This window comes from Phalacrocorax carbo, chromosome 1, assembly GCF_963921805.1.
Source record: "Phalacrocorax carbo chromosome 1, bPhaCar2.1, whole genome shotgun sequence".
Classification (NCBI taxonomy): Eukaryota; Metazoa; Chordata; class Aves; order Suliformes; family Phalacrocoracidae; genus Phalacrocorax; species Phalacrocorax carbo.
The window spans coordinates 8048223-8073961 of NC_087513.1; the positions used below are offsets into that span (position 1 = coordinate 8048223).

The 25739-nt window shown below is 47.5% G+C and overlaps 1 protein-coding gene across 7 annotated transcripts in view; it reads right to left on the reverse strand.

The window, feature by feature from the left end:
• The window catches only part of FRMD4A (FERM domain containing 4A), a 383615-nt gene that overhangs the window by 12756 nt on the left and 345120 nt on the right, over positions 1–25739 (reverse strand). For all 7 annotated transcript variants that reach the window (XM_064443502.1, XM_064443480.1, XM_064443467.1 and 4 more), the window contains exons 13-20: positions 25253–25391; positions 18349–18490; positions 9567–9700; positions 6007–6129; positions 2659–2887; positions 1404–1460; positions 676–913; positions 83–247 (exon numbers count right to left, since the gene is read on the reverse strand). In XM_064443502.1, coding sequence (XP_064299572.1) covers positions 83–247; positions 676–913; positions 1404–1460; positions 2659–2887; positions 6007–6129; positions 9567–9700; positions 18349–18490; positions 25253–25391 — 1227 coding nt within the window. The remainder of the gene's footprint in view (positions 1–82; positions 248–675; positions 914–1403; positions 1461–2658; positions 2888–6006; positions 6130–9566; positions 9701–18348; positions 18491–25252; positions 25392–25739) is intronic.

The window sequence follows — 25739 nt, forward strand, 5'->3', positions numbered from 1 at the left end:
ATCCTGGGGGAAGAATTAAGGATTAAGCAAAGAATATTTATTTCAGGGTAAGCAAGGTGGGACCAGAGTCGGGAGGACTTACCGTGTGGAGTGGACGTAATGTGGACTGCGTACCCGTAGATCCGGTGTCGATGGCATGCTGGACTGGGAGTTCCAGTGGGGAAGGCTCCGGATGGGGCTGTTCTGCAGTGAGCTGCTCCCTCCCGCCTCAGCACAGCTCCCGGTGCTGGGGAACCGCTTGTGACTGCTGCAGAGCAAACACCCTGCTTCAGTTCCCAGGCAGGAATTTGGGGAAAGGGCTCCCACACTTCTTTCCAGATCTCAGGCATGAGCCTGTGATCTCACGGGTGAGTGAGAGTTGGGTCAGCTGCTGCTCTGAGGTGCGTCCCAGAGCTTGTGCTTCTGCAGTAGCAGAGGTCAAGGCCAAGCCCTGTCAAAGCCCTCAGATGATCCACCATCCTTCCTTTCTAGATGTTTTTTTAAAATAAACACTGGTACCAAGCAGCAGTCATGTGGCTGCAGCCTATTTTTATGACATGCCTATTGGCCAGAACACCTAAAAGTCTCCTTTTGGTAAGGGACAGCTTTGTAAACTTTGAAAGGGCTCACGCCTGTCCCTCCTGAGGGATATCCTGAGGACAGCTCTATGATGGAGCTTCAAGATAGCTGGCTTACCTGGAATGACTGTGTGAGGTGCGTTTCTTGACCTTCTCGTAGGGTTCATCCAAGGACGACTCGCTCCACATCTTCGGTTTGATGGGCGACTTGTCATAGTCATTGCGGTGGTAATGCATTTGGCGGAGGCCTTCCAGCGACTGCGGAGGAGGGGGCCTGTTGTGCAAGGGTGGCCGGGGAGGGAGTCCTTTGTGTGGGGACTGGAGAGGGGATATTGTGCTGGTGACCTGAGAATCCTCTGCGAAAAGAAGGAGAGGGGTGATGGCTGTGAGATACCTCCAACGGCAGCACAACCCCGGGGGACACCACTGCATTTCCAGAATCTGCCTCCCTATCCTGCTTCCCCTGGTTGCGTTCAGGAGCAACCTGAAGGCCTGACTTTCAGAAGTGCACTGGGTGACATTACCATTTTGGGAGGGAATGGCCAGCAAGAGTGTGTCACGCATTAAAACAGCTGAAGCCTTGAAAGAAAATAAGGGGGCATTCTGGGACTGTCTTTTCAAAGAATTCAGAACAGTAACTACGGCAACACTCGCTGCTCCAGGCCTGATGTATGACTACAAGTTAGAGTCAGGGGAAACTGCTCTCCATCTGGAGCAGTTTTGGTACTGGGAATTTCAGGTGGATTATTACACAGAACAGTTCCTCCATTTTGAGTGTCAATCAGGAGTTCACACACCCTTCCCTGTTTCCTTCCTGCCCTCTAGAACATAAAGCAGCCAACGTACCATCCTCGAGAACAAGGGCATCTGAGAGGGAGCTGTCTTCACTGGCAATGTTTCCTTCTGAGGGGAAGAAAATATAAAGATGGTCAGATGGTCCTGAGAATCGCAGTGACTGCGTGCTCAACTGCACTGTGATCTTCATCCACTGAGTCTTAGCCTTAAGCAGCTACTCCTCATGTCTTCCTCCTCACACAGGCGAGAGGCAAGATTCCTATAAACAACTGCCTCAGCCCACTCTCGGTTTCAGAGGGCAGAGCTGCAGGCCAGGTCTCTCACTAGCAGGCTGCCTTTCAAGGAGCTGCTAACCCTTTTCAATTAATGGGGATTAAGTCTGAGTCACAATGGAGAGCTGAGATCCCCAGAGGATGCAAAATGGCATAGTACCATTAGCAAGGTTTATATCTTGGGCCTTAAGGACTCTGAGTTTGATCTCTGCCTTCTTAAAATGATCATCCTGTTGCTAACTAAAAGCCCACACTAGGTACCAGTTTTATGTAATTCAGGGAAATGCTTTCTGAGCATCCTCTGAGCAGCAGGACAAGCTCTTACATCCTTGGCGTGCACACATCTGAGCTGCCTCCCCCAGCCTGTGTCCTCATGACTGTTATCCCCGACTGTGGTGCAACTTGGTACCCAGGTCACAAATACAGCAGTTCTAATCTCAGTTCCTGCTACAAAGGCACAGAGAAAAGCTCTGCAAGTCAAAGGGAAAGGGCAAAATCAGCAAGGGAGAAAGAACCACAGCAGAAAGTTAATGGATTTCATGAAAAACCAATCAACAATCCAGTAAACCATAAAGTGCCCAGAGAATTACATTGTAAAAAGAAGAAAAAGAAAAAAAGCATTTGAACACAGCAATGACACTGCTACCACTTTGATTTTACAGATGCCTTTCAGCTAGAGAGCTCACCCCAATCTGCTAACATTAATTACATTTGTACAGCACCACTCCGGAGGAGACGTTAACAGAGTGATTTTAAAGGTGAACAAAGGAGTCACAGTCTGCTTTCCCGACACGCTTATAATCTACAGCGTGACACTACTTCTTGTGCTGAGAAGCAGCACATCCCTAATGCACGGCACGCAGCCCAGACACCCGTCTGACAGCATGCTGGTACGGGAGAGGACAACCCAACTGCCAGCACCGTGGAGTCAGGAGAGGGAAATCTATGCCTCAAGCCCAAGCTTAAGGCAAGAATTCTGCTCCCTGCCCTCCACAGACCCTTCAGCGATGCTGCGGGCACCGAGCCCCACTTACCCTCTATGATCAGGGAGGCTCTCTGGGTTGGCTTCTTTCCAGACTTGATGCGGTACTCATTGATGGCATTTTCGATCTCCTGCAGTTTCTTCAGGGCATTCAGGTAGGATGTCTTCCTCTGTTTCTTCAACTTTTTGCTGACATTTGGGTCGCTCGCCAGGCGCCGGGCAGCCTCTGTGATCTGGGACTGAATGGCAAACTCCCTCTCGAGGCGCTCCAGCTCTGCCTCCTGGGGAAAGGCAAACAGATTCTCGCTACAACCAAACTGTCCCGGCCCAGCTATGGGGAAAGCTCCCCCTGAACCTAGCAAGCAGCCTCCAGTGAAGGCTCTTCATCAGCAAAGCATCACAAGCACAATGGTCCCCCCATCTCAGGGCCTCCCTGAGCATACCCATCTCACCTTCACCTGCTCTCACAAGTGCCTGGGAGCACAGCTGGTGGAAGGGATGACCCATACAAGGAGGACATGTGTGCTCCAGCCCTAACCCTGCTGTGCTGTTTGGCTTTTCATGCAGTTCAGTATGGCCTAGTTCAACAGTGCTCTACTGCTGACACATTCATCCTTTTACACCCATCTTATGGGTAACACCTGCCTCCCACCTGCTCCTTCTCCCTCTTTCCTATCTCCATATTTGAGCCCCATTTGACACCAGTGCTATGTATTGATGCAAAGCTATAACTTTAACCTACCTGACAGGTTTTCTTGGCACCCACCAAACTCTTTAAGGTAAAAAAGCCAAAGATGGGCTAATCCCTCCGTAGTGAATGGCTTTCAAAATCCAGGGGAGATTATGCGCTGAAGTAATTATGGGCTGCTGCAACTGATTGCACCGGAGAATTGTCTCCTTGAGTTACCAGCCAGGAGGGTGATTTCAGAGCAAGCAGTGTGTAACAGTCAAAGAGGACTAGTGTCTCCAACATTAGCCCTTGCAGGGTCTCAGCTGAGTTTTTAAATGCAACCAGGTGTACCCTGGAAGCTACCTACTGATTTTCAGTCATCCTCCAAGTCAAGGGATTTAGGCCAATTTATGCCAAAGCAGAAGCTGATATACAGCTTCCTCGTCTGCGCCGAGACCCCAGACTGTGAGGTACTTGCTAATCTCCAACGGATCTGGCTACCTTCCCCAGCTTGGTGGAGTTTTTGATGTTAGTCTGCTAGAAAGGGGGACACAGTATATTGCAAATTAGGGGGAAGATTACGAGCTTTTTTACTTCCAGTGAATGGTGGGAGTTCAGATCACAAGCACTGACAGCCATACATTCATGGAGATCCCCATTATGCAAATTCAAATCCTTTCTCTTTGTTTAGCAGTAGCATATGCTGCAAGAGCTGACGCTGTGGGAATTAATCAGACTGAAGTAATTCTCTGAAGTTTTTATTCTGTGCTTCTGGCTTTAAAAAAAAATCCTTTTGCTGTCAGCGGTGAGTCAGCATTGCCTTAAATCTATAATTATAATTTCCCTTACTTTATGGAAGACTGAACCCACTCTCCATCTTTTTAACAGATCCTTTTTTGCTTTGAAGAGTTTATAAGCTCTATCAGCACCAAACTTATTAAAAGCGAACTTGACACCACAGAGTTTTAAGGCCTGGAACCTGGTTCACCGTCTTGTGGCAAAATCCTTCCCAGCATCAGGAATTACCAACCACGCAGAGGCGATTACCAAAAAATACCATAGGACCCTTCCCTGCAAGTCTTGCTCTGACAAAGCTCTTACTAAAAGTACAGAGAGTTTGCTGTGAGCTGTCATTTCAGACCTGCACAGATTCAGTTCTAAATCATTCAGTATATCTTAGAAAAAACATATTAATTTTCCTTCTGGCCATAATTGTCTATTTTCTTCCAGCGAGGTCACTCTAAATAAAGCCTCAGAAAATGAGGGCTATCATCCACCTTCAGATGGAAGCGCCTTGGTTCAGGTCCTTGTCATAGTTGGTAGTATCAGTCCTGGATTTATGTGACTGAGGGAGTATTTCACCTTTAGTTTTAAATCAAGTTTCTAGTGTTTGCACTTGCTGCAAAGTACACGGAAATCATCGCTGGCCTCTCTAAATGCTCTCCAACTGGCAGCCAAATAAACACAGCTCAACGTCATTCTCGGAGAACAGAAATTTATCGTTTCCAACACAGCCTTAAAGTTTGACAGATGCAAAAGTAGGTAGAGAAAAGCTGAGTCAGCATGTTTGGATTGCTGCTGCCAAAAGGCAGCGTGCCTGCAATGGGGAGGAGCTGCTTTACCTTCATGCTCTCCACACCTAACCCTGCCACTGGAGTAAGGAGACTCCTCATCCGCTGGCCCCAAAAGCTGCCTTGTAGCAGTAAGATCTGGGAAGCTAGAGATCAGGTTATAACTGAGCAGCCAACAGACTGCAGGGGTTTTAGGAGTAGCTCAGCTAAGCTGTGCTTTCCTTTGAAAAGCTTAATTAAATGTGCTAGTTCATGAATATTTGACTTCAGTGGAATTCTTCTCCCAGGCTCCATTGAGAACAAAACTAAAGAGCTCCAGCTGTTTATTTTTTCAGCAGAAAGAAAATGCCAAAAAAACGACAAACAGTTAATTCCTTGGCTGAATGGAGCCTTAAACCACACAGTCACACCGGCTTCAGTCTCTCCTCTTACAAAAATAAAAAGGAAACTCAAAACTGGAATATACACAAGTGTCTTGAGACAAATGCGTCTCTGCAGACAATAGCTTTTCTGTGAATCCGGTCCCGCCTTACAGCTGCTGCAGGCCTGTTTTCACAGCCACGGTTCAGGGCACTGACCCAGCACGTTGTGAGAGCAAGGCAAGAGAACAAACACTCCCTGGCAAACTTAGAAAAATATAATTCCAACTCCCCATAGGTAGGGACGAAGGCTCTTTTGTTTAAGGACTGGGGAGCAAAATGCTTTCATCTTGCTTTTGCAGGGCTAAGATGGGTAATTGTGATGCTTTCCTCCCCATTAGGGGAGATCTGGATTCGTATTGCTACTGAAGCAGAAAGCAAGTGGCTGTTTACAACAGCAACAGAGGGCAGCAACGGGGCTCAGATGGCTCAAGGGGCTCCTGATGTGCTTGGACTGTCATGGCCCAGTTGGTCACCCAGGTTGTTTCTGTTACCTCCAGCAAAGCCAGGGCTGAACTTTGAGGGTTTAACCTTTACTCCAAGTCTGAACTAAGGGCATCAACCCTCTTGCTTCTTCCCTGTTCTGATGGATATTTAAAAAAAAAAAAAGGCACTGTGACCAACTACAGTCATTTAAAGCAAAAATGACTAAGGCTGATGGTTCCTATGTGATGCTCGCCCGATGTCTCAAGAGACCCAAGGGGGGGACACGGGGCTGGAAAGGAAGGGCACAGTCTCACCTCTCCCTTAGGCAGGATTTTCTGCTCATCCAGTTTAAAGGCAGTTCCAATTCTTCTCCTTACAATAGGCGGCTCCTCCCCAGGATCTAGGGGGTATTCTCGCGGCAGCTTTCCTGTGAGCTCCTGTAAGCAGAAAATGCTGTTAGTGATTCAGGAAATCCTGCGGCAGAGCAGAACACACCACCACTCCTGAACTGTGACCGTAAAATGACAGGTGTTCATTAACAACGTATCCAGTTTAGCCAGCTGATAAATGTAGAGGAGAGCACCCAGCCCTGCAAACTCGTCCCAGGGCCTGACATTGAGGGTGGGGAGCTTTTCTTTAACCTGTGCATGAATACAGGTTTTTGTGGCCTGCCCAGGGTAGGTCTGTAGGTGGTGCCCATCCCTAGGGCGTTGGGGCCTGAGGCTGAACAGACTGCAGCACACACGCTTTCATCTCTGCTGCAGGGCGAGCAGGAAAGGAGAGCTTCTATTTGCTGAGCTACTTCTGAGAAGGGAGTGAGCAGATCCAAGAGCCTTCACGCAGGATGTAGGTCTGCTGAGTCAGAAAGCCCCACTGGCAAAAGCCATGCAGGTTATGACCCGCACAGAAAAACATTCCCACCTGATTCATGATGTGTCTGAGAGGAATGCACTGAAAATGGCCACTAAAAGCAGTGCCTGGTACTTCCTTACGCGTCTGATAACACTTCATGTATCAGAGCCCCCTTCCAAACCCTGGTGATGTCATGGGCAGCTTTGGAGCAATATGATGATGCTTTATCAGAGTGATGGGGTCATTTGCAAAGATTTGTTCAAAATCTAAAGCAAACCCCACAGAACTGAGGAACAGCTGGAACACAGGAAGCAGCAATCACCAATATTGATGTTAGTGCTGTGGTTTTTTTTTTCCCTGGACTACACAATACAGCCACACATATCTGAATTGAAGGCATTCAAATGCCTACAGAAAAAGGCAGGAGCCCCACTACGAGCACAGCTCTACTCCTTGTACTCAAAATCTGCCCATGAAGGACAAAAGGCTTTTGTGTTCCTTAGCATCAGCCTTGAGAGGATCCAGCTGGCAGAATAACCTAAATCATCTGAATCCCAAAGAACAGCAGCTGACCTTAATGCGAGTGCACAGCTCAGGACCCTGCCTGTCCTGGACTCTCCCCCGCTCCCTAATGGGGTTTTTCTTTCTACTCTTTTTAGGTCACTAGGAAACAAGGACCAGGCCTTTTCAAATCCTTCCTTCAAGCAGTTCCCAGCAAAATGGGTTTGCAGCACAGCTCTGTGCCGATGTGCACAACCGCCTTTTGCGAGAGGCACTGCTGCCATGTCTCGTGAGTCCCATTCCACGTTGTCCTTCCAGCCCTGTGGGGTTATTTCAGCTTTTCGTCTGTAAAGCATTCCTTCTCGTGTGGTGTGGCTCTAAGCACTCCATCAAGACACAGATTCCTGTTTCCTTTCCTGAGGGAAACAAGAATATTTTCTTTATAACCCCTAACTTAATATGGAGCAGGGCAGTGGGGAAAGAGTTAATATCTTCTGTAAAATGCCCAAGATTGAAGCAGAACAAAATTAATGTGGGCTACCATGCTGCCCCCATAAACTGAAAAGTATTCACAGGCACGGTCCTGAAATGTAATCTGAAATAATAAGTAACTGGAGTAGTGATGGCCCAAAGTAACCTGATGCCACTGTTAGGAATGCCTCTGGCCGCTTATTTGATTATGCCCTCCTTTTAACCCTTTTTTTATCTCCTGGTTTGCCACCTTCTCCCTCTGTTTTGGCCATTCCCATGCAAAAGCAGAAAGGATGAAGGGCAGCCTGAGGGGAAATCCTTCCAACTGGAGGCTGCTGATGGATGAGCTGTAGGGCTGCAAGACAGGGTCAGATTCCAAGCGTCTATCAACTGCCTCTCTTGGATCATCTACAGAAAGCACGGACACTTTCTACCAGCTTTTAAGGTGCTTACAGCTGGGCTCTGGCCAGCCTTGCTGCAGCATGTTAAGGAGATATTGCTCCTTACCACTGGCTCCACACCCCAGTGGGGGCTTTTGCCTGCATCCCAGTTGGTTGCAAAGTGCCTGAGGCTGCCCCACAGATGGGGCTGGAGAAGGTGAAGGCACTGGGCTGTGAGCTCCTGCAGCTGTGGCACAGGCACACCTTCCTCTGCACGAGTGCTGCTGCAGGGCATTAGTCATCAGCAGTCAGGCTGAGCTACCTTAGGGTGGTAAACTCCTCCAGGGCAAGTACGGCCCTGCAGACCTTGCCCATCAGCCCCAGAAAAGTGTGTGACTGCTTCGTGCAGAGATCTTAGCTCTGTACTCAAGGGACTTCTGTGACTGGATCTGGTCCTGCGACCTTTAGGAGCACAAGTTGTTTGCTGAAGTCAACCAGGACTTCCCAGGTGGGAAGGGATTGCTGATGTGTGGAGTAAAGGAAGGGAACTGGGACAGCAGAGATTTCTGCTGACTTTCTTTGTTGAGAGGTATTTTCCACAACTTGTTCTTGCTGGCATTAAAACTAGACTAATTGAAACAAAGTGCAATGAGAGCTGAATCAGTGACCCATTTCCCCCATTTTTGTCAAAGGTGAGATACACATCAAATATTAAGCAACAACTGCAAGATCTCGGTGCCACTGTCTGCAGCCAGCTTCCTGTTGTGTAACATCACAATTTGTTGTTAAATTCAGATTTTCAGGCCTCTTAAACAAAGGAGAATTGCTGAATGACCCAAGTGTGTCTGCTGCTAATCTCCACACACATCTGCAGCAGGACTGCGATTTTCCCAAACATTAAACTGATCTCTAAACTGGCCTCCTGGGTACTCCAAGAATGAGCTGGAAAGTGAGTGGGAAGGTTATGAGATGAGTTCCTGAGCTGTCCTGCATGTCCTGGAGTCGGGGTTTGGATGAGATGGTCTCCAGAGGTCCCTCCCAACCCCTACCATTGTGTGATTCTGCCACCACAGTGGTTCCTCTTCACAAGGTCTGCCACCACACTGCCACTCCAGCAATTCCAGAGCTTATTGGATGAAGGGTCTACATGGAGCAGATGAGACCTTGTGTGCTGTATGTAAGAATGTGCTGGGAGAAGAAAAGCACTTAAGGTCAGGCCTGCTCCAAGAAGAAAGTGTATGAGCCTGAGTTATTTTTTTTTTTTGCTAATGAAGTCAAAAACATTTGAGAAGTGATTGCCAGTACACAGGACAGCCTTTCTATGCCATTTAGGCAGCTGCATAGTCCCACCAAAGTCAATAAGAAGACTGGCTGAATGCATCTTAAACACAGTTTCAAACAGCAGACATGGATGCTGAGCACCCTCCTAGCCCCAAGCCAACAGGGTACCCAACTGACATGGGGTCCCTTTCTCCAGTGGGAAAATGTCCTGTGACATTGCAGCCTGGAGCTGAAACAGCTGGCCCTTCCTGAGGTCTTTGTACAATGGGCTTTGCAGGAGGTGACTGTGGAAGGAATCTCTTCTCCTGACTCCACACCACCTCCAAACCAGCGTGCTATAACAATGCAAGCAACAAAGTGTTACATGTTATAAAATGTCCATCGCCTACCGCTTCTCGGAGACACAGTTTCTTTAGCTCTTCCAAGCGTTGGCGCAGTGTCTCTTCCAAAGCTTCTTGCCTGGATTTCAGTGCAGCCAGCATGTCTTTCTTGGCAGACTGAGAACTATCGGACTCTTGGGAACCTATCAATAAACAATGATTTCACTAGGCCAGCTGACAGCAGAATACACATCTGGAGTGCTTGTAATTTTACCAAAGCCTGGATGCAGTCCTTCCAAAAAGAAATCAGACTATGACATGAAGCAGGTGTTACCCAGTCATGTTTGTTTATGGCAAATTCTTAACGTTTAAGCTAACAGACAGAGGTTGGACAGTGGGGCACACAAAGACATTTGTAATAATTATCCAGAAAAACAAAAGCAACAAAATTATTCATGTAAAGATCCTGGAAAAAAAGACATACCACTCCCATGAAAGTTCCCAATGGCAAATAACAGTACAGTTTATGAAGCCCTGGAGATGCATTTTTGGGAAATTAAGCCTAGAAGAAACCATTTGACAATACAGCATACTTCTTAAGAACTGCAATTATCCTAGTAGCAAACATTTAATTCAACTCACTCACAGTGCCCGTTTTATGAAAAATGTAATGGAACAAAATTAACTAACAAGGTTCCTGTAAAGCACATCAAGACAACCATAACCCATAGGTCCTTCAGGGATAGTAGCTGCTTCTTGTGGAGATGTAGGTCAAGATATTTAAACTGGATGTCCAAATGGTTTGACTTTTCAAGCGGCAATTACCCAGCAACTTCCACTGAAGTAAGTCCATGTATTAAGTCAGACTCTGTTGCTCAGATGTCATGACAGCATTTGTAACTTCAGCTCTTTAGGGGAACTTATTGGTGGGGTTCCTGATTTTATTTTGGTTTGGGATGGTGCATCAGTTGCTATCCAAGATCTACCATCTCAAAGAAGGGGCAATGTTGGTTGCATCCATTTTTGGGTCCCCAACTTGAACAGGTGATTTTTCAGCACGTGCTTAGCAATTCACCCTCTTTAATGCACCTCTGGGCTCAGGGGTGAGTTTATGGTGAAGTCACTACCCTCTGAACCCCTCATTTGCATGAGCCAAGTGCATCCTTTCATCACAGAGTAAGGACACAAAGGTTATGACTGTACTGTGAGACGAAAAGCATGCTCAGGAAGGGGTAAATGCCATCTCTACACACTTCCCACTCATATTACTGGCTGTTGTTTAGCTACAGCTGTAGTTCAAAACATCCACCTTAGGTTTATGGAAAGCTGAGTTCTGGTACCTGGTATCTGTGGTGGATTCATGTGTGTCCCATGTCTGTCCATAGATGACACTGACAGCTACACACACTCTGAAGCTCTGCCCCATACACAGCTCTGGAGCTCAGCTTAAGTCTGCATCTGATCCCTTTTTAATAAACTCCATAGTGGGTCTTGAGCCAGGCTGAACAGCCAGGGCTGCTGTGGCTAAGGTGTTGCTGTTGCCTCAGCAGAAGTGTCTAGGTAATCTAAGTATCTGAGATGTCTTCCATGGGGTGGCAGATATGACCCAGGATGCTGTGAGACCCACACGCTATCGGATTGGCAGTGGGATACTCTAACCCACCTAAAATGACAACAGACACCTATGTTTAGACAGCTGGATTGTGCCCAGTGCCTTGCAGGGACTTCTTGTGGGGTACCGTAGGTTTGTGCCTGCAGAGAAGCCTTTGACTTGGCAATGCTTTCAAGAGGGTTCCTCCTAGTCCTCAGTGGTTCCTCAGTGGTCTCAGCACCTGCTGTCTCAGGGTGACTCCTTTGCCCCTCTAGTGCAACTGCACAGAGAAAGCAGAGCTTTATTATCTGCAGAAGTCAGATGCAACAGGATGCTACATGAAGTGTTCTGTGCACCTGTAGGATGGGGGTGGGAGGGGGCTTCTAGATACATTTGCAGCTTGGCCTCCAAGCGTACAGTGAAGACGCTCAGCCCAAGGAGGTTGAAAACGTTGCTGCCATTTCACAGAGCTCTGGAAGGAACCTAGGAACAACTCTTTGTTTTGGCAGCAAAACAGAGTGAACTCTGTGCTTTCAGCTTCATCTTTCATTGCTACTATTCCAGCGGACCATTAAAGCTAAACTGAAAGAGGACTGCGGCAACCCATGCCATGAAACAGTTCTGCATTGGCCCAGGGGGAGCAGAGAATCTCACAGATCTTTTCCATCACTATTTTCTGCAGTATTCATACAGGAAGACAGCTGGCACTCATTCTGCGAAACACCACCCCCACTTTGTTACACCTTTTACTGGGCTGTCCTGCAGTGGAGGAGGTGAAAAAAGGGCTCTCTAAAGATCAGCCAGGTTGACCATCATCAGATAAAGGAGGGCAACCTCATGGTGAGATGTTTGTTTAGTTGCTGCCATCATCCTCATTTCTTTTGGGTTTGCCCTCACAGAGCAACAAAACTCAATTCTGCAAACACATCTGTGCTGCAGGAACTTGACAGGATCTTCTAGAGGAGCCTTGTATTTGCACTGGCAGGGAAAGCCCTCTCTAACATTTAGTAATTCTTTACAGTGACCCTGGTGAGCAGTTATTAGCAAAAACTGAACTGCAGAATTTCTTCAATGAATTGCCAACAAACTGCTGAGTCCCGGTAAAAAGTTTCTCATGGTTCCAGCAGATGTTTCAATCTTTTTTTTTTTCTCTTTTAGGACAACTTTAATGATCTACGTTTTCCTTTCAACTGCTCTTCCCTTTTTCTTCCTCTCTCTGCTCCCTACCTCCACACCAGCCCCAGATTTATTTTTAAAAGCTATTCATTTTTGCACTGCGGGTTGCCACAGCAGCTACATAGATGCTGAAACATTTAAAAGCATATGAATAGCCTAAACCCTGGCCAGACGCCTGAGCTGATTTGGGGTGTGCCGACAAGAAGGAAACGAACGGCTTCTGGCTGAGCTGGTACGGACCCAAATCAAGCACAGACAGTTCACAGCATTTGCTCCAGCTGTGCTCACCCTGTGTGAGAACCACGCTGGTCTCAACCCTGATGCGGTCAGTGGTGGTGTCCACTGAGTGCACGTTCTGCCACCTTTTTCACCCTTCCCAGGAAGCAAAGGAACGGAGGGAGATCTGGGAGCACATTGTCACATTCTGAGTTAAGCAATGGGATTACTGCTGAAACCAAAGTCAGACACTCCTTGGCACTAATGAACCAGTTCAAATTAACCTTTTCCAAGTGTGTATTACAAACTCTTCTAGCATAGCGTGGGTTCAAAGGCCGGGGGGCAGGGTACTCAGTTCATGGCTTGTGATGCTGAATTTTTTTAGCTTGACCATACCTGACTTGGACGATCCCTTGGGCATACTGCAGGACTGACTTATTTCTTCAGACTTTCCTGAATTTTCTCCTTCAGAACCTGTTCTGTTCTAGCTGTTTTGTGTTTTGTTTTTCTTTTTTTTTTTTTTTTATTTAAGAGCTGAACTATTTTGGGTGTATTATTAGATTTTTATGGGTTGGATTCTCTGCTTGTTCTCACAGGTGAAAAGCAAACGGAAACTTGATCAGTCAAGAGAATCACACCCATGTGAGATTCTTATAAAGGAACAGAGAACGGTGCTTTGTATTGCTGGGGTGCCTCCAGCTTCCATTAGGGGCTCTTTATTTATAAATAGGTATTAATCCAGCCTCGAGCAAGGCTGTGACCACAGACCCACTTCTAAACCCAGTGGCAATTGGCACAAAAATGTCAGAACAACAAATCAAAAGACCATAAAATCAACCAAAGAAATAATCAAAGACCAGCACAAACCAAACCAATCAGGCAGATACTACCTTACATTAGCCTTACTAAATACGATGCTCACTGAGTCACGGCTGCCCAGTGACTTCCCAAGGGGACCATCGACAGAGAAAAATCAGTCCTGAAATATCAGTCCTAACATGAGAGACTCCTACTGCGACAGAGATGATTGACCGGGAGGCTTTCTCAGGTATTTTATCTCCCACAACGAGGGCTAATTCCTAATGCTGTAAACGAGAGAAATGTTGGCGAAATGTGTAATTTCCCTGTATAGCTTTTGAACCTTTCTGTGAAAATTATTATTCAGCCTCCTTCCCATTTGCTATGCAAAGATTTACCAAACTCTGCATTTTAACACATTTCTGCAAAATCATTTGATGTCCCTAAAAGAAAAAGTGCTGTGAATACACCCCAGGTAGCAAGCACAGGGCCATCTCTTTGGTGGGCACCCGGAACCTGCTGAATTTGGGCCTGTTTTTATAGCTGATGATGCTGGTTTACAAAGCCAAGGCAATGGTACATGCCCTTTCCTCCTTAGCATACAGGATGGGATGCAGGTCTTGGTGACCTGCAGGTCACCACTTAATACCCTCTTAGCATGTGGAAACTCTCCGCATTTTCTGATATTCACTTGGCCTCTCTGGACTATTTCTCCATCCACTGACATTCAGGAGAACATGAGCTGTGAAACAGGGGAAGAACATGGTCCTCCCTGGCCAACTCACTCCTCCAGCAGAATTCACGGCTGAACTTCTTCCCCAGTGCTCACGGGCTGGTTTCTGATCACTCCAATACCAGCAATGTCAGGAAGTCTTGGTGATGTTGATGGGAGTATGAAGCGAGTCACACCCCCAAAGGATCTGACCAAGGCGACGTGCTGTGCCTGTGCAGATCTGCAGGGGCTCCTGGCTGCCAGGTGTTGGCTCCAAGACAAGGTTTGTTCCAAAGCTTGTCAAAAAGTTGAGACCAGCAATGTGAGCCACCATTCTGAAGAAGAAAGCCCTACCAGTGACTCACTGTTTGTCCCCATTTCCTCCACTTGTTTTAGTGGAGTGGAGTCAGCTTAGAAAAGTGATAAATGAGAAAGATGAAAATAAGCAGGGAGGATAGATGGGATGCTGAAGAGCAGAGGGAGCCAAGGCTTGGTGCTAGCATCTGTGAGAGGAAAGGAGATGCAACAAGGTGGCTGAGCAGCAGTGAGGCAAGAGCACTCAGGCATCTCTTCTCTTTCTCATTTGGTGAGTCTCCTACTCCAGGAAAAACACATCTAAATACGGCAAACCCTTCATGCTACATCTGGCTGCTGGCTCCAGCTTGCTGGTGTTTGGTTGAGGTCCCTGTGGAAGGCTGTCACCTAAGCAGGGAGGGGAGGTCCCCCCATGCTTGCTCCCTGCCAGAGCCTGGGCTGACTCACCACGCCAGGATGTCAGCACACAACAGCCAGCAACCTCAGACAGCCGCTATCTCTTGTCTCTGCCAGACAAATAGGATATCCTCCATGGCGCGCGGGAGCCCAGCTGGAGCTGGTCCGCACAGGATGTGCACAGATATCCTGTGAGTGACTCGTCTTCGCGAGCCCCCGTGCTTGCGGGCCATGCTGGGGCTGTGCCGGTGCTGTTTATCCGCTCCAACACTCGCCGAGGCGGTCCAGCTGGGAGACGGCCCTGCCGGATGGAGCGGTGGGGGCCGGGGAACCGGCTGGCTGGGCTCTGTCGTGGCATTTTCAAATGTAAACAGGCCCCTGCACAGGAAACATCCACTGCTGATGAAGGAACGGGGCTCAGGGGGCCAGAGGCTCATCAAACATGTCTGCAGAGCTACAGTAGAGGTGATCCTCTGTGATCTCTCCTCTGCCCACTGTGATGAATAAGGCAGTCTGGGGTTCAGTCCAACAATAACAGGGCTCCTGACTAGCTAGAAGCCCTGCAGAGCTCTTAGGGCACAGACTGAAGGAAGAATCCACCTTAGACCTAACCTGATTTCCCTCCAACAATTCTCTCTGTTGGCTTTGATTAGGGTTCATGCCAGGGTGAAAGCAGAGCTTTTATTCCGGGGCAAATCTTGCCCCAGATGTCCAGGGATGGCCCGGAGATCCTGAGCAGAAGATCCTTGAGCTAACTCCCAGCAGCCCAATGTTTTAAGGGTCCCCTTCAGAGCCAAATGAGAACAAAAGTTAGAGTGAGCTTGTCAGAAACGGACTTGGGCCCACCAAACTTACAACTCTGCAGAGGATACAGACTGGGAAATGAGGGCCTGGGAAATACAGAGGAGCTTAGGCTTTGGCCCTGAATTCACTGCCCCAGTGAATTCAGGGAAGTCACTGCCCCAGAATATAACTCCATCTCCCCTCTGCTGTGTCTTGAGGCTGTAAGTGATGTGGGGCAGCGATTGTCTCGCACTGCACAGCAGGATTTTGGCCAGACAGTGTGACAGCTGAAAGCAACAACAAATGCTTCCTTGCAGCCCTGCTGCAATCCCAGGGGAGACATGCCAGCTTCAGCATGCTCCTCGTGGCACAGATAGCCCCTTCAGTGAGGAGGAGTGAGATGGAGAGAGGAAATGGCTACAAGTAATCTCCAGGAAAAAAGGACTAAGAACAGTAGGGAAGTGGGGGCAAACAGAGCTTCAGTCCTGCCCTTGTGATTTCAAGTCACTCAGGTTATTTATAGCCTGGAAATCTACTGTGGCCACTTAATCATTTGCACTTATTCTCTCCAGCACGCAGGCTGTACTGCGATAACCCATCATTGTTGTGATTGTGTGCCGATAATCTTCGGCACAATGGGAGGAAACGCAAAGGCTGGGATGGAGCCGGTGACTGTGCCCAGTGTAGCAGGCAGCGAATGCTCCCTTCCGTCCAGTGGGACAGCGCTGGGTCACCTCTGCCAGCCGGGCTCGAGGGAAGGGGCTCTTGGAGCAGAGGTCTGGGTGACTGTGGAACCAATCCAGAGTCTCCAGTTCCCTGGTCTCTGCCCTCCTCTGCCAGACATCTTCTCTACTTCCTTGTAGCTGCTTGTAGCCGCTGGAAGCCACACAGCAACAGCAAACTCCACAGCTCTACTTAATATTTTGGGGAAAGCCCTGTCCTCACAGGTGGTAGGACCTAAAGGCAGCTGTGAACACAGGAACCTGGAGGGAGCCATGCTCACCTGGCCCACCCGCAGCACCTTTACTGAAACAGAGGTTCACACAGTCCTACGCAGGCGCCCAGGTAGACCAATCCACCCACCCAGGCCTGAAGAAATTACTCACCTTGTCAGTGAACTTTGCACGGGTCTAGTCACTAGTGCAATTCTGCTGAATCTGCAAATCCCATGCTCAGCCAGAAGGGATTTGAGCAGAGAGTAAAAAAATACAGAAATAAAAGCATGGGCAGCTCCCAGTTTGGTAATTCCATCCACATAACCCTGGAAGGTGCTGGCCCTACAGAAGCTTTTCTGGGCCTGATTTTCTGCTGGCTTTCACCTGGCTACTGCTCTCCCAGTGTGAGAGCAGAAGCAGACCTCCATGTCTTTTTCCAGGAAGGTAAAAAGTCAGCGTATTAACCTGAAAACAGGATTACTACCGAGTAGGTCTCACAAATTTGGCAATGGTGCCCAGGAGGATGAGATCTTGGAAAGACCTTAAGAACTTCCGTGGGGTACTTAACGTTATTTACTTTCCAGCAGGAGAGCTGGAAAAATGCCAAACAAACAAAAAGCTCCAACAACCTGACACCAGTCCGGGAGCTGCTCAGCTACTGCAACTCCCTAAGTGATGGGAGGCACAGACAGTGGATTGTATGCTTCCTCAGGAGGACCTAAGGAGCAGAAAGGCATCTCTGTTTGCAGGCAAGGCAAGGAATTGCACAGCAGGCTGCTCTGGAGCTCTGTAAGCATTGCACATTTTAACCCTTTGCTGGACGTTTTCAAGGCAGGAGAGGGTGGCTTTTAAGAGATGTGAAGAATACAGCGATGCAAAGCTGATCAACTGCACCAATGTAGGTTCAGTTTTAAAGCATGTGCATTCTTAGAGGGACTCTTCCCTTGCCAAGCATGAGAAGGTTATTCTCTGGTGTTACACATCTCAAAACAATGCTTTTCAAAAACTTGATGTGACACTTAACAGAGGGCATTTAATTGACTGGAACTATTAATTATACTGATATCATCAACTTTGCCCTCCTGAAGAGCTTTTTACCTGAGCAGCTTCAAGCTCTTCGCAAACTATCAATCCTTGCTTTGCTCCTGGAGTGACATTAGCACTGTTTTACACAAGGCTTGCCCTGTTCAGACTGACAGAATGGTTTCAGAGAAATACAGACACGTTCCTGACTCCTCTTCCCCGGTACTTCTCTTCTGATGCTCTAGCTCTCCTCTGTATTAACTTCTCTTGGGTTTCTTTCACAGATTATGTCTTCCTTATAACAGGGAGGCGCTCCAAGCCACAAAAAGAAACCAGGTCCCCACACAAGTATGGTGGAGTGTGCTAGGGACTAGCTCTTTTGAGCCTGGGACGCCAGGCAAATTCTAGCAACAGAGAGGCAACGCAGATGTCCACTGCTGTGACTGTATGCTATGCTGTGAAGAAGCCATCCTGCCTCAAGACTGCTGAAGGACATCACCAGTTCCCAGCCTCAGTTCCCCTAGTGAGCTGCACTGGCTGTCTGCTTCCTCACTGCTGGCTGAGGGCTCCTTCACAAACACATCTGCCTAGGGCTGAGCTGGGTGCCAAGGGGTGATTATGGTAGAAATTGTGAAGAGAGACCAGGTCTCAGCTTGAAAGTGAGAGGTTGGAGATAACATCCTGGGGCCAAAGAGGAAACAAGCAACAGTAATGAGAGAGGGGGAGGCTGCTGCCTGTGCTGTTTGTGGGGCAATCTGCTGAGAGACAGACTGACACCTGGACAGACAGAAAGGCTAAAGGGAAGTGACCTTCACTTCTGCAGTGCAGCTTCCGGCTGCTCCCCATTATACCACAGCCATGGCCCGTCCCACCATATTCTCTCTAGTTACAGGATAAAGGACCCACCTGATGACAGAAGACTCCCACTGCTGCCGCTGATAATTTTGCCTTTACTCCCCATGTTGGCCAGCTTCGAGGTCTTGAGCGTTCCAGTTTCGGTCAGGTCAATCGCAATCTCACTCAGGCTTCTTGCAGCATGAATCTTGGACTGGACATGGACACAGGAGTTAGCAATGATCTAGAGCTTCTTTAAAGGTCACAGAAGGAAAAAGTCCTTTTGCTGTGGCAGGAAATAGGCCTCCACAGCAAACTTGGATTATTTTACAAGAACAGAAGCAATCTGGCATGGTATTCACTGCTGCGCTTTTTACATTCTTAAGTGGGTACAATTCTGGCATTGCTTCCTGTTGTTTGTTATTTTCTCTGCTTTGCCATGCACATTTTTCCCTCTTAAAAAAACTATGTATGGAGTCACTGTGTTACCACATACAATAAGAAACCTTAAGAAATGCCAACATAACAAACTGGAAAGCCCAAAGGCTAAAGACCATCTCTAGCATCTAAAGGAATCCAGGAGGGGCCTTTCCAAATCTGCAGTAGCTTTGAACCAAGACACAGTGAGGACGTGGCTTAAATGGGCTGTCATGAGAAGCTGGAAGGAAATACTGGCAGGAAAGCATGTTCAGGTTATGGCCCAGACTAACGAGCTGTGAGCAATGCCCCTAATGTGAGGGACCTCTTCAAAGCATTAACATTGCTCCTCTATGAAAAAACAGCTGCCCCAGCTCAGTAACTGGCCATGGGGCATAGAGTCACCCATCGTACATCACCAAATGTCAACATCTAGGCATCTCCAGGGGAAAGCAAACATGCATACTGCATAAACCTATAGAACAGAACAGAACAGAATAGAATAGAATAGAATATTGTATTATACTTCAGTTGGAAGGGACCTCCAACAACCATCTAGTCCTCTTCCTATCTTAGGAGGGAGTGAGTTGACTTCCTAAGATGTCATCCATTCTCCATTGGTTATGGAAGGATTTGAGACAAGATGCCTAGAAAGTTCAGATGAGTAACTCCAGAACTTTCTCTTCACTGAGCAGTGAGCTCAGTTGTGGTTATGCCCACAGGCCCAACAAACGCAGAAAACATTCAGGGGGTTAGCGGCACTGAGCATAGAAATGAGCACGGTGGCTGCTTTCAGCACTGCTTTCAGGGCTGACTCAGTCCTAGTGGCTGCCGTGCCTCTGCAATGCAAACCCCACTGTTAGTAGCTCACCATCTATCTCCGGTCCATTCTCCTGGCAGCCTCTAGCAGGTGCTTAACATGAACAAGAGGATCCAGAACATCGATCAAAGTTCCTGGGGATGGCCTTTCGGTTACATCCCTAGCACTCTCAGGAAGAACCCTACATATGAGGGTGTCTCAGGTGGCCACAAGAATTTTTCAGCACTTTTTGTGACCAGTACAGCCTTAGGATCACCTTAAAATAGCAACTACCACATCAGAACAACCCCAAAGCCTCTCTAGTCCTCTGTCTTATTTCTGACTGGGGTCATCACCAAGCACTTCAGGAAAATATACAAGGAAACTTTTCATTAAGCCATTGTGGCATAATCCTTAATGTGGCATTTCCATAATATGGAAAAGTTCCTCCTGCCTCTTCTGAACTAATGTTTATGCTCTGAGCTCTATTTTATGTGTTGGTTGTTGAATTCACTTCAGGTAACAAGCCATGCTAACAAGGAGGGAGGAGTTTGCGGACTGTAACATGGCACTCAAAGATGACTGCTATTTCCTCTCTGACCTGGAAATCGGCTTCTTGCTTGCTGACTCTCATGTGAGTTCCTCAGTCATGGATGGAAGGAGCTTGGAGCTCAGCCCATGGCCCAAATCTTGCAAATCCTGTGCTTCTAAGCTTCAACTAGCCTGGCCTCGGAGGGCCACTGACCTGCAATTTCTATTTCCCGGAACCCAGACAGTTGTCGGGACATTGTGCCAAGGCTCTCCAGCTGCACAAAGGCTTTTGTTCAACAGGATGGTGAAGCCGCAGTTCACCTGAACATTCGCCCCTGCACCTCTTCAATGCAGAAGAGACTCTCTGCCCCAGTCATACAGTTCAGGTGATGGGCACATCATTACAGTGCTAACAAATCAGAAGCTGATTGATGTCCACGTACCAGGGTGTGATCTGTTCCCACTGGACCAAACGCGAGATGGGACTACAAGAAATGCTTGCCATGATGGGATTTTCAGTGTTATTTCACATTCTCAGGAAGCAGAAATCATTTTAACAAGAACTAAGGCTGAACTGATGGCTGGATGCTCACCACACTGAGCTTCACTCAGCTCTGTTACTGATTTGCTATGGGGCTTTGGGTAAGACACTTAAGGTTAAATCTTAGCGATCCCCTGCCTGTTTGCACATCGATGAAATAATAAGGGAAATAAAAAGTCTCCCTGTTGCACACTGTATTTTTAAGATTAATTTAAGACTTCAAATGAAGACAGCACTGGGAGAGCCTCATATGGAAAACACTCTCAGAAGTATTACCATAATTTAGTATTCTTGGGTATTTATAGCCTCTATTATTATCATTCAGAAGTACCCAAATGCCTCACAAGCTTATTTCCACAACAACCCAAAGAACAGGGTGTATGCACTCACTTATTTGAGTGCAGAGGCTGAACTACCTGCCAAGATGCCAGAGATCAGGCAACCAGTACTGACCCTCTTAAACCAATGACACAACCAGTTAGACACCCCTCATTTCCAGCATCTCCCCCCAAAACTCAGCCCCGCGAGGAGGACAGCATTGTTTTTAACATTTTGGATCTGAGGTTCCTCGTCAGAAACAAGGTTTGTGAAAGATGTTCTCCAAATAGCTCTGGAAGGTTGGTTCTAGGTGAAGAGGAATGACCCTGCTTTTATCTAATGAGATTTCCTGCTACCTGAGTGTCAATATGAAGCACAAACTGCCCTATTGCTGCAGTGTCAGGTCTTTGGAGGCAACAAGTCTTCAGGCTGTTGCTATCCTGGTGATTTATCCCCTGCAGGTACATACACGCTGCATGACCCTGCATATGTGTATGGTTATGTATACCTTGTATAACCCCCGCAACAGCCATACTGATCAAACTCAGCCTCTGCTTAACCCAGTACACTGAGTCCTTGCAGCAGGTGTCTAGGAAAGGTACAAACCCCAAGTCTGCACAGACAGATCCTGCCGTCCCGCTCTGCGAGGCAGTGCCTTTCCTGTATTTGTACGATAGTTACAGCAAGAAGCCCTGTAGTTTATTTCCACTCATACTCAGACTGCAAATTAGAGCACACTCTGGCCCTACCTGTTTGACTAGGCACTCACTAAAACGCTGAGCGAAGGCAATGCAACTGGAGGCTGTGGTCCCGGTCAGCATGCCAAGCCAGTGGCAGCTGGAAGTGTGCCCTACATAGGGCAAATGAAAACATAGTGTAAGACCAAAGCCTGGCACCCCTGGAGCCAGAATAGAGGAAAAGCAAACCAGAAGAGAGCAGACGGGATCAGCAGAGCAGAATGATCCTCCTCCACAGAGGGTGCAATCCAAACCTGCTGAAGCAGGTGGTGGAGGTTTTAGGTCTGACTGCAGTTGTGCTAACGCTACCCTGCACTAAACAGTTGGGATGGAACATCTCCTGAAAAGAATGGGGTTAATTTTCCATGCTGCTCAATCCCTGCTGCCTCTGCTGCCTACAGCAATGCCAATCAGTGTCGGGCGGTCTCGTGCTTTGGACAGCTACCCATCAGCAGCAGGAACCAGACCAACAGCTCATTTCATACAGGCCACTGAGCAGCTGCCAGTGCAAGGCCTGGGCTAGACTTCCTACTGACAGCACAATAGTGGAAAGCTAGATTACATCCCATTAGCGCTCCCTCGGGCCCTGCAGCCCCTCCAGGCTCAAAAATTTTAAAGCACTTAGCGCAGACCTGCCAAGTCTCATTTACATGGAGGGAGACTGGCTCATTCATGAGTCATTTCAAAGCATGGGGCCAAACTGATCCCCAGTGTTGTTCTGACAGGGTCAGGGGGTGAAGAAAAATCCATCAGTGAAATGCAAGACTAGATAGACACCAGGGATTAATTTATCCGTCTTGCTTGCAGTGATGGGGCTTTGCTGCAGGTGATTTTTTGAAACCCTTGGCCTATTTTCCACTGGTTCATTCAACCAAAAAGCCTTGTGCTTGGAGGAAGATGCTGTTGAATATTCCCACAAAAAGCTCAAGGCTTCTAGGCCAAACATTTGACTGACTTAGTGCGGTCAACAGAGCAAAGACACACCTTGAAGCCCTGCTGCATCTGTCTTCTGAAAAAACGGGAAGCTGTCAGAAGTTCTGCACGCTGACATGTTCACTTGGAAGGCTGGGGATCTTTTTAGTCTCCATGTTATGCTTCAATTGCAGGGAGAGACAGATCAGCGGGGAGCCAGATGCTGGGAACTTGGCGAGCTGGCAGGACTTCAACATGGAGTGAGGCTGTAAAGAAGGCTGGGACCTCACTTCCTTGCAAAAGAGGCAAAGCTGATTTTATTTCTTTATAAAATCAAGTGAAGGGGCTTTTCCAGTGGAGCTGTGCAGAAGGTCCAGATCCAACTGGTGCCCAGTTATGTGAGAAGCATGGAGTTCAAGCTTGCTTTATCACTATGTCATATCTCCTGCCATCTAATCCACATCACTGGAGTGAAGACTCAGCTGCAGTGAGCTCCAGCAGGCTTTTTCTTCTAAGTTTGTTTTTATTTTTCTTTCTTTTGTCAAAATGACATGAAATGCAAAGTTTGGGCATGAAAGGAGGGAACATCTAAGTTTTGCTTTGAAGCTGGGGATTCAACTGAAGCGGAGACTGAGATTTAAGGGGATGCGAACCCATGCGACCCAAAACTTGAATAAAGCCCTTGAGAGCTGAAAGGAAGCCATTTCACATTGCCCCATTCTGGAATATGTTTTACTGGTTTTCAAAAGCGAAGCGCACATGGGTACAGTGTCCTGAAGTGACCACCAGGATGAATTGAACAGATCAATTAAAACTGATGGATCTATTGATCTTGACAGTGTCACGTCAAAGATGAGGACAACAGACCAAAATACAAGCTCCCTTATGAGAAAGGGACAAAAATATTTGTATGCCTTAACTTCAAAGCCTCAGCGTGACCACCGGGATTATTGTGACAAAGCACACTGACGTGGTCACAGATGTGACAGGTTGACAAACGAGGGCTGGTGGGTGGTGCTGTCTGTAGGAGTGTGAGAGAGGGGAGATCAGATTGAAACACAATCTGCCAACAACAAAAGAAGTGACTGAAGGGAAGTCCTGGACATTTAAAAGACCCAGTTTCTTACCAAAGAAATGGGGGGAGGGGGGAATCTCCTTTTGTTTGTTGGTTGCTGTGACCTAAATACCTTGCAGCTAGATCCGCAAATCCATCTGGCTAAAAGTAAAAAAAAATAAACTACTGTTTGTTTGCTGAGTTGGTTTTTTTTAGAGCAAAACAGAGTGAGCTATGCATTGCTCTGGTAGTGCTGAGCTGAGGAGGGAGACAGGAAAGCATTACCTGGTGTTGGGTGAGCGTGCAATTTTGTCCATATTCACAGCTGGCACTTAGGGGTGGGAAGTTAGCTACATGTTAGCTAAATGCAATACAGCTCACAGCAACTAAGATGAATCCTGGCTTTTTGCACTAGATGGGACATGGCCTAAGTAGGTGTAACCACGTGTTCTGCCCAAGGCATCTGAAAGCCCTACCCACTCCACAATAAAGTCACAGAGATCATCGTAACGAAAGCAATGTCAAAAGGGTTTAGAGTGAGCTGTACTAATAGCACACTGATGGCCCTTCACGTAATTTCAGCAAGCCAATTCAATTCATTGAACTGAAAGAAAAATAATGCAGCAAAGTAAAATAGGAAAAAGAAAGATTCTTCTCTCCATTTAGTGAACTGAACTGGCTCATGAAGGGACCTGGTAGGGCCAGGGCCTGTGCACGGGAGGGAGCAGCCCCTGCCTGAAAATGGGGGCAGCGCTTTCAGCAACAGTAAGATGTTAAGCTTGTTTCAGCCATTTTGAGGACTATCACCCCACAAACTCCTGCCATCTCACCAGAGATGGGGGTCAATGCAGCCAGCTGTGTAAGCAGGTAGCCACTCAAAACACTTTTTATCTTCTCTGTAAGGTCTTACACTAGCATGCTAATTTGGAGCGGGGCATCTGCATGAGAAGTCTCTCTTCTGTCTCAGAGTGATCTCAAAGTGACCAAAGTGATCCCCTGCTGCTCTGGGTATACCTAAAATCACTGTGGATGAAAGGAATTAGAGGGAAAACACAGAGTCCTCTGGTTTCAAGGTGGTTTCTTTTGTGCATTGAGCATTCCTTTGTGCAGCACCAGATCAAGACAGTCCCTCGTAAGGCCAGGCTGTCAGCATCCTGCCCCTCTCCTTCTGCTGTGAGATTCTTTGTGGAGAGAGAAATAATATTCCTACCCCTCACGTCTAAGAAAATATGATAGGAAAAAGCAAAGCAAAGCACAGCAAGAGGATTCAGAAACAGGTGTAGAGTGTGAAGCTACTTTGAACTCAGTTATTGGAAGCTGCCCTAACTTTATGACAGAGTTAACGAACCAGAAGATACGTGGAAATCATCCAGACAGGGACATAACCCTATATGTGTGCAAACTTTGGCTCCTCCAATCTGGCCACAGTTCAGCACTCCTGAACTCAAACAGCTCAATCCTCACCCTCACAGACATGAATTTGATACAAAATCCCTCAACCTGGCCAAAGCCAGCAGATAATTTGAGTACATTTGTCTTTTTTTGATCTCAAGCAGGAAGGGAGTGTAGGAAAGCAGCCACCATCTGGACCTGACCTTGCTGGGTCTGTGGGGAGTTGGGAGGACTCACCCACTGCAACATGCACCTCCCACCTCCAAGACGCTTACCTTGCTTTGCTTTCTGTCCAGGTAGAACTGATGTTGACTAATGGCCATAGCCCAGATAGACTTTATTAGTGCTGGACAGGCGTACCACGTATGCACAGCGATGCCACTATGCCCAAAAGTCCTCCTGGTCACAGATGCCCTGGAGGGGAGAAAAGAACGAACGGGGGTTACATTGAGGTTTCCGCAGATAGTTTTCTGTGGCAGAACCTATCATAGACCTCACAGTAAAAGCTGCTGTCTTTACTGTGCATGCCCTTGTGCTAATAGGAAAAAATGCTTAGAGAACAGCAATAAATAGCTACTCAGGCCAGGAGAGCATTTACTTTAAATAACTCCTCAGGTTAGCAAGCTCCAGAGGACTAACAGTAAAGATCATCCAGTTTGTCCAGTTCAGACTGTATTCCTGAGTTTGGCTGAGCTGATGCTGACCTGCTATGAGTCCCAGGGGAGTCACTAATACCAAAGCATGTGTGAATCCTCTGTGTCT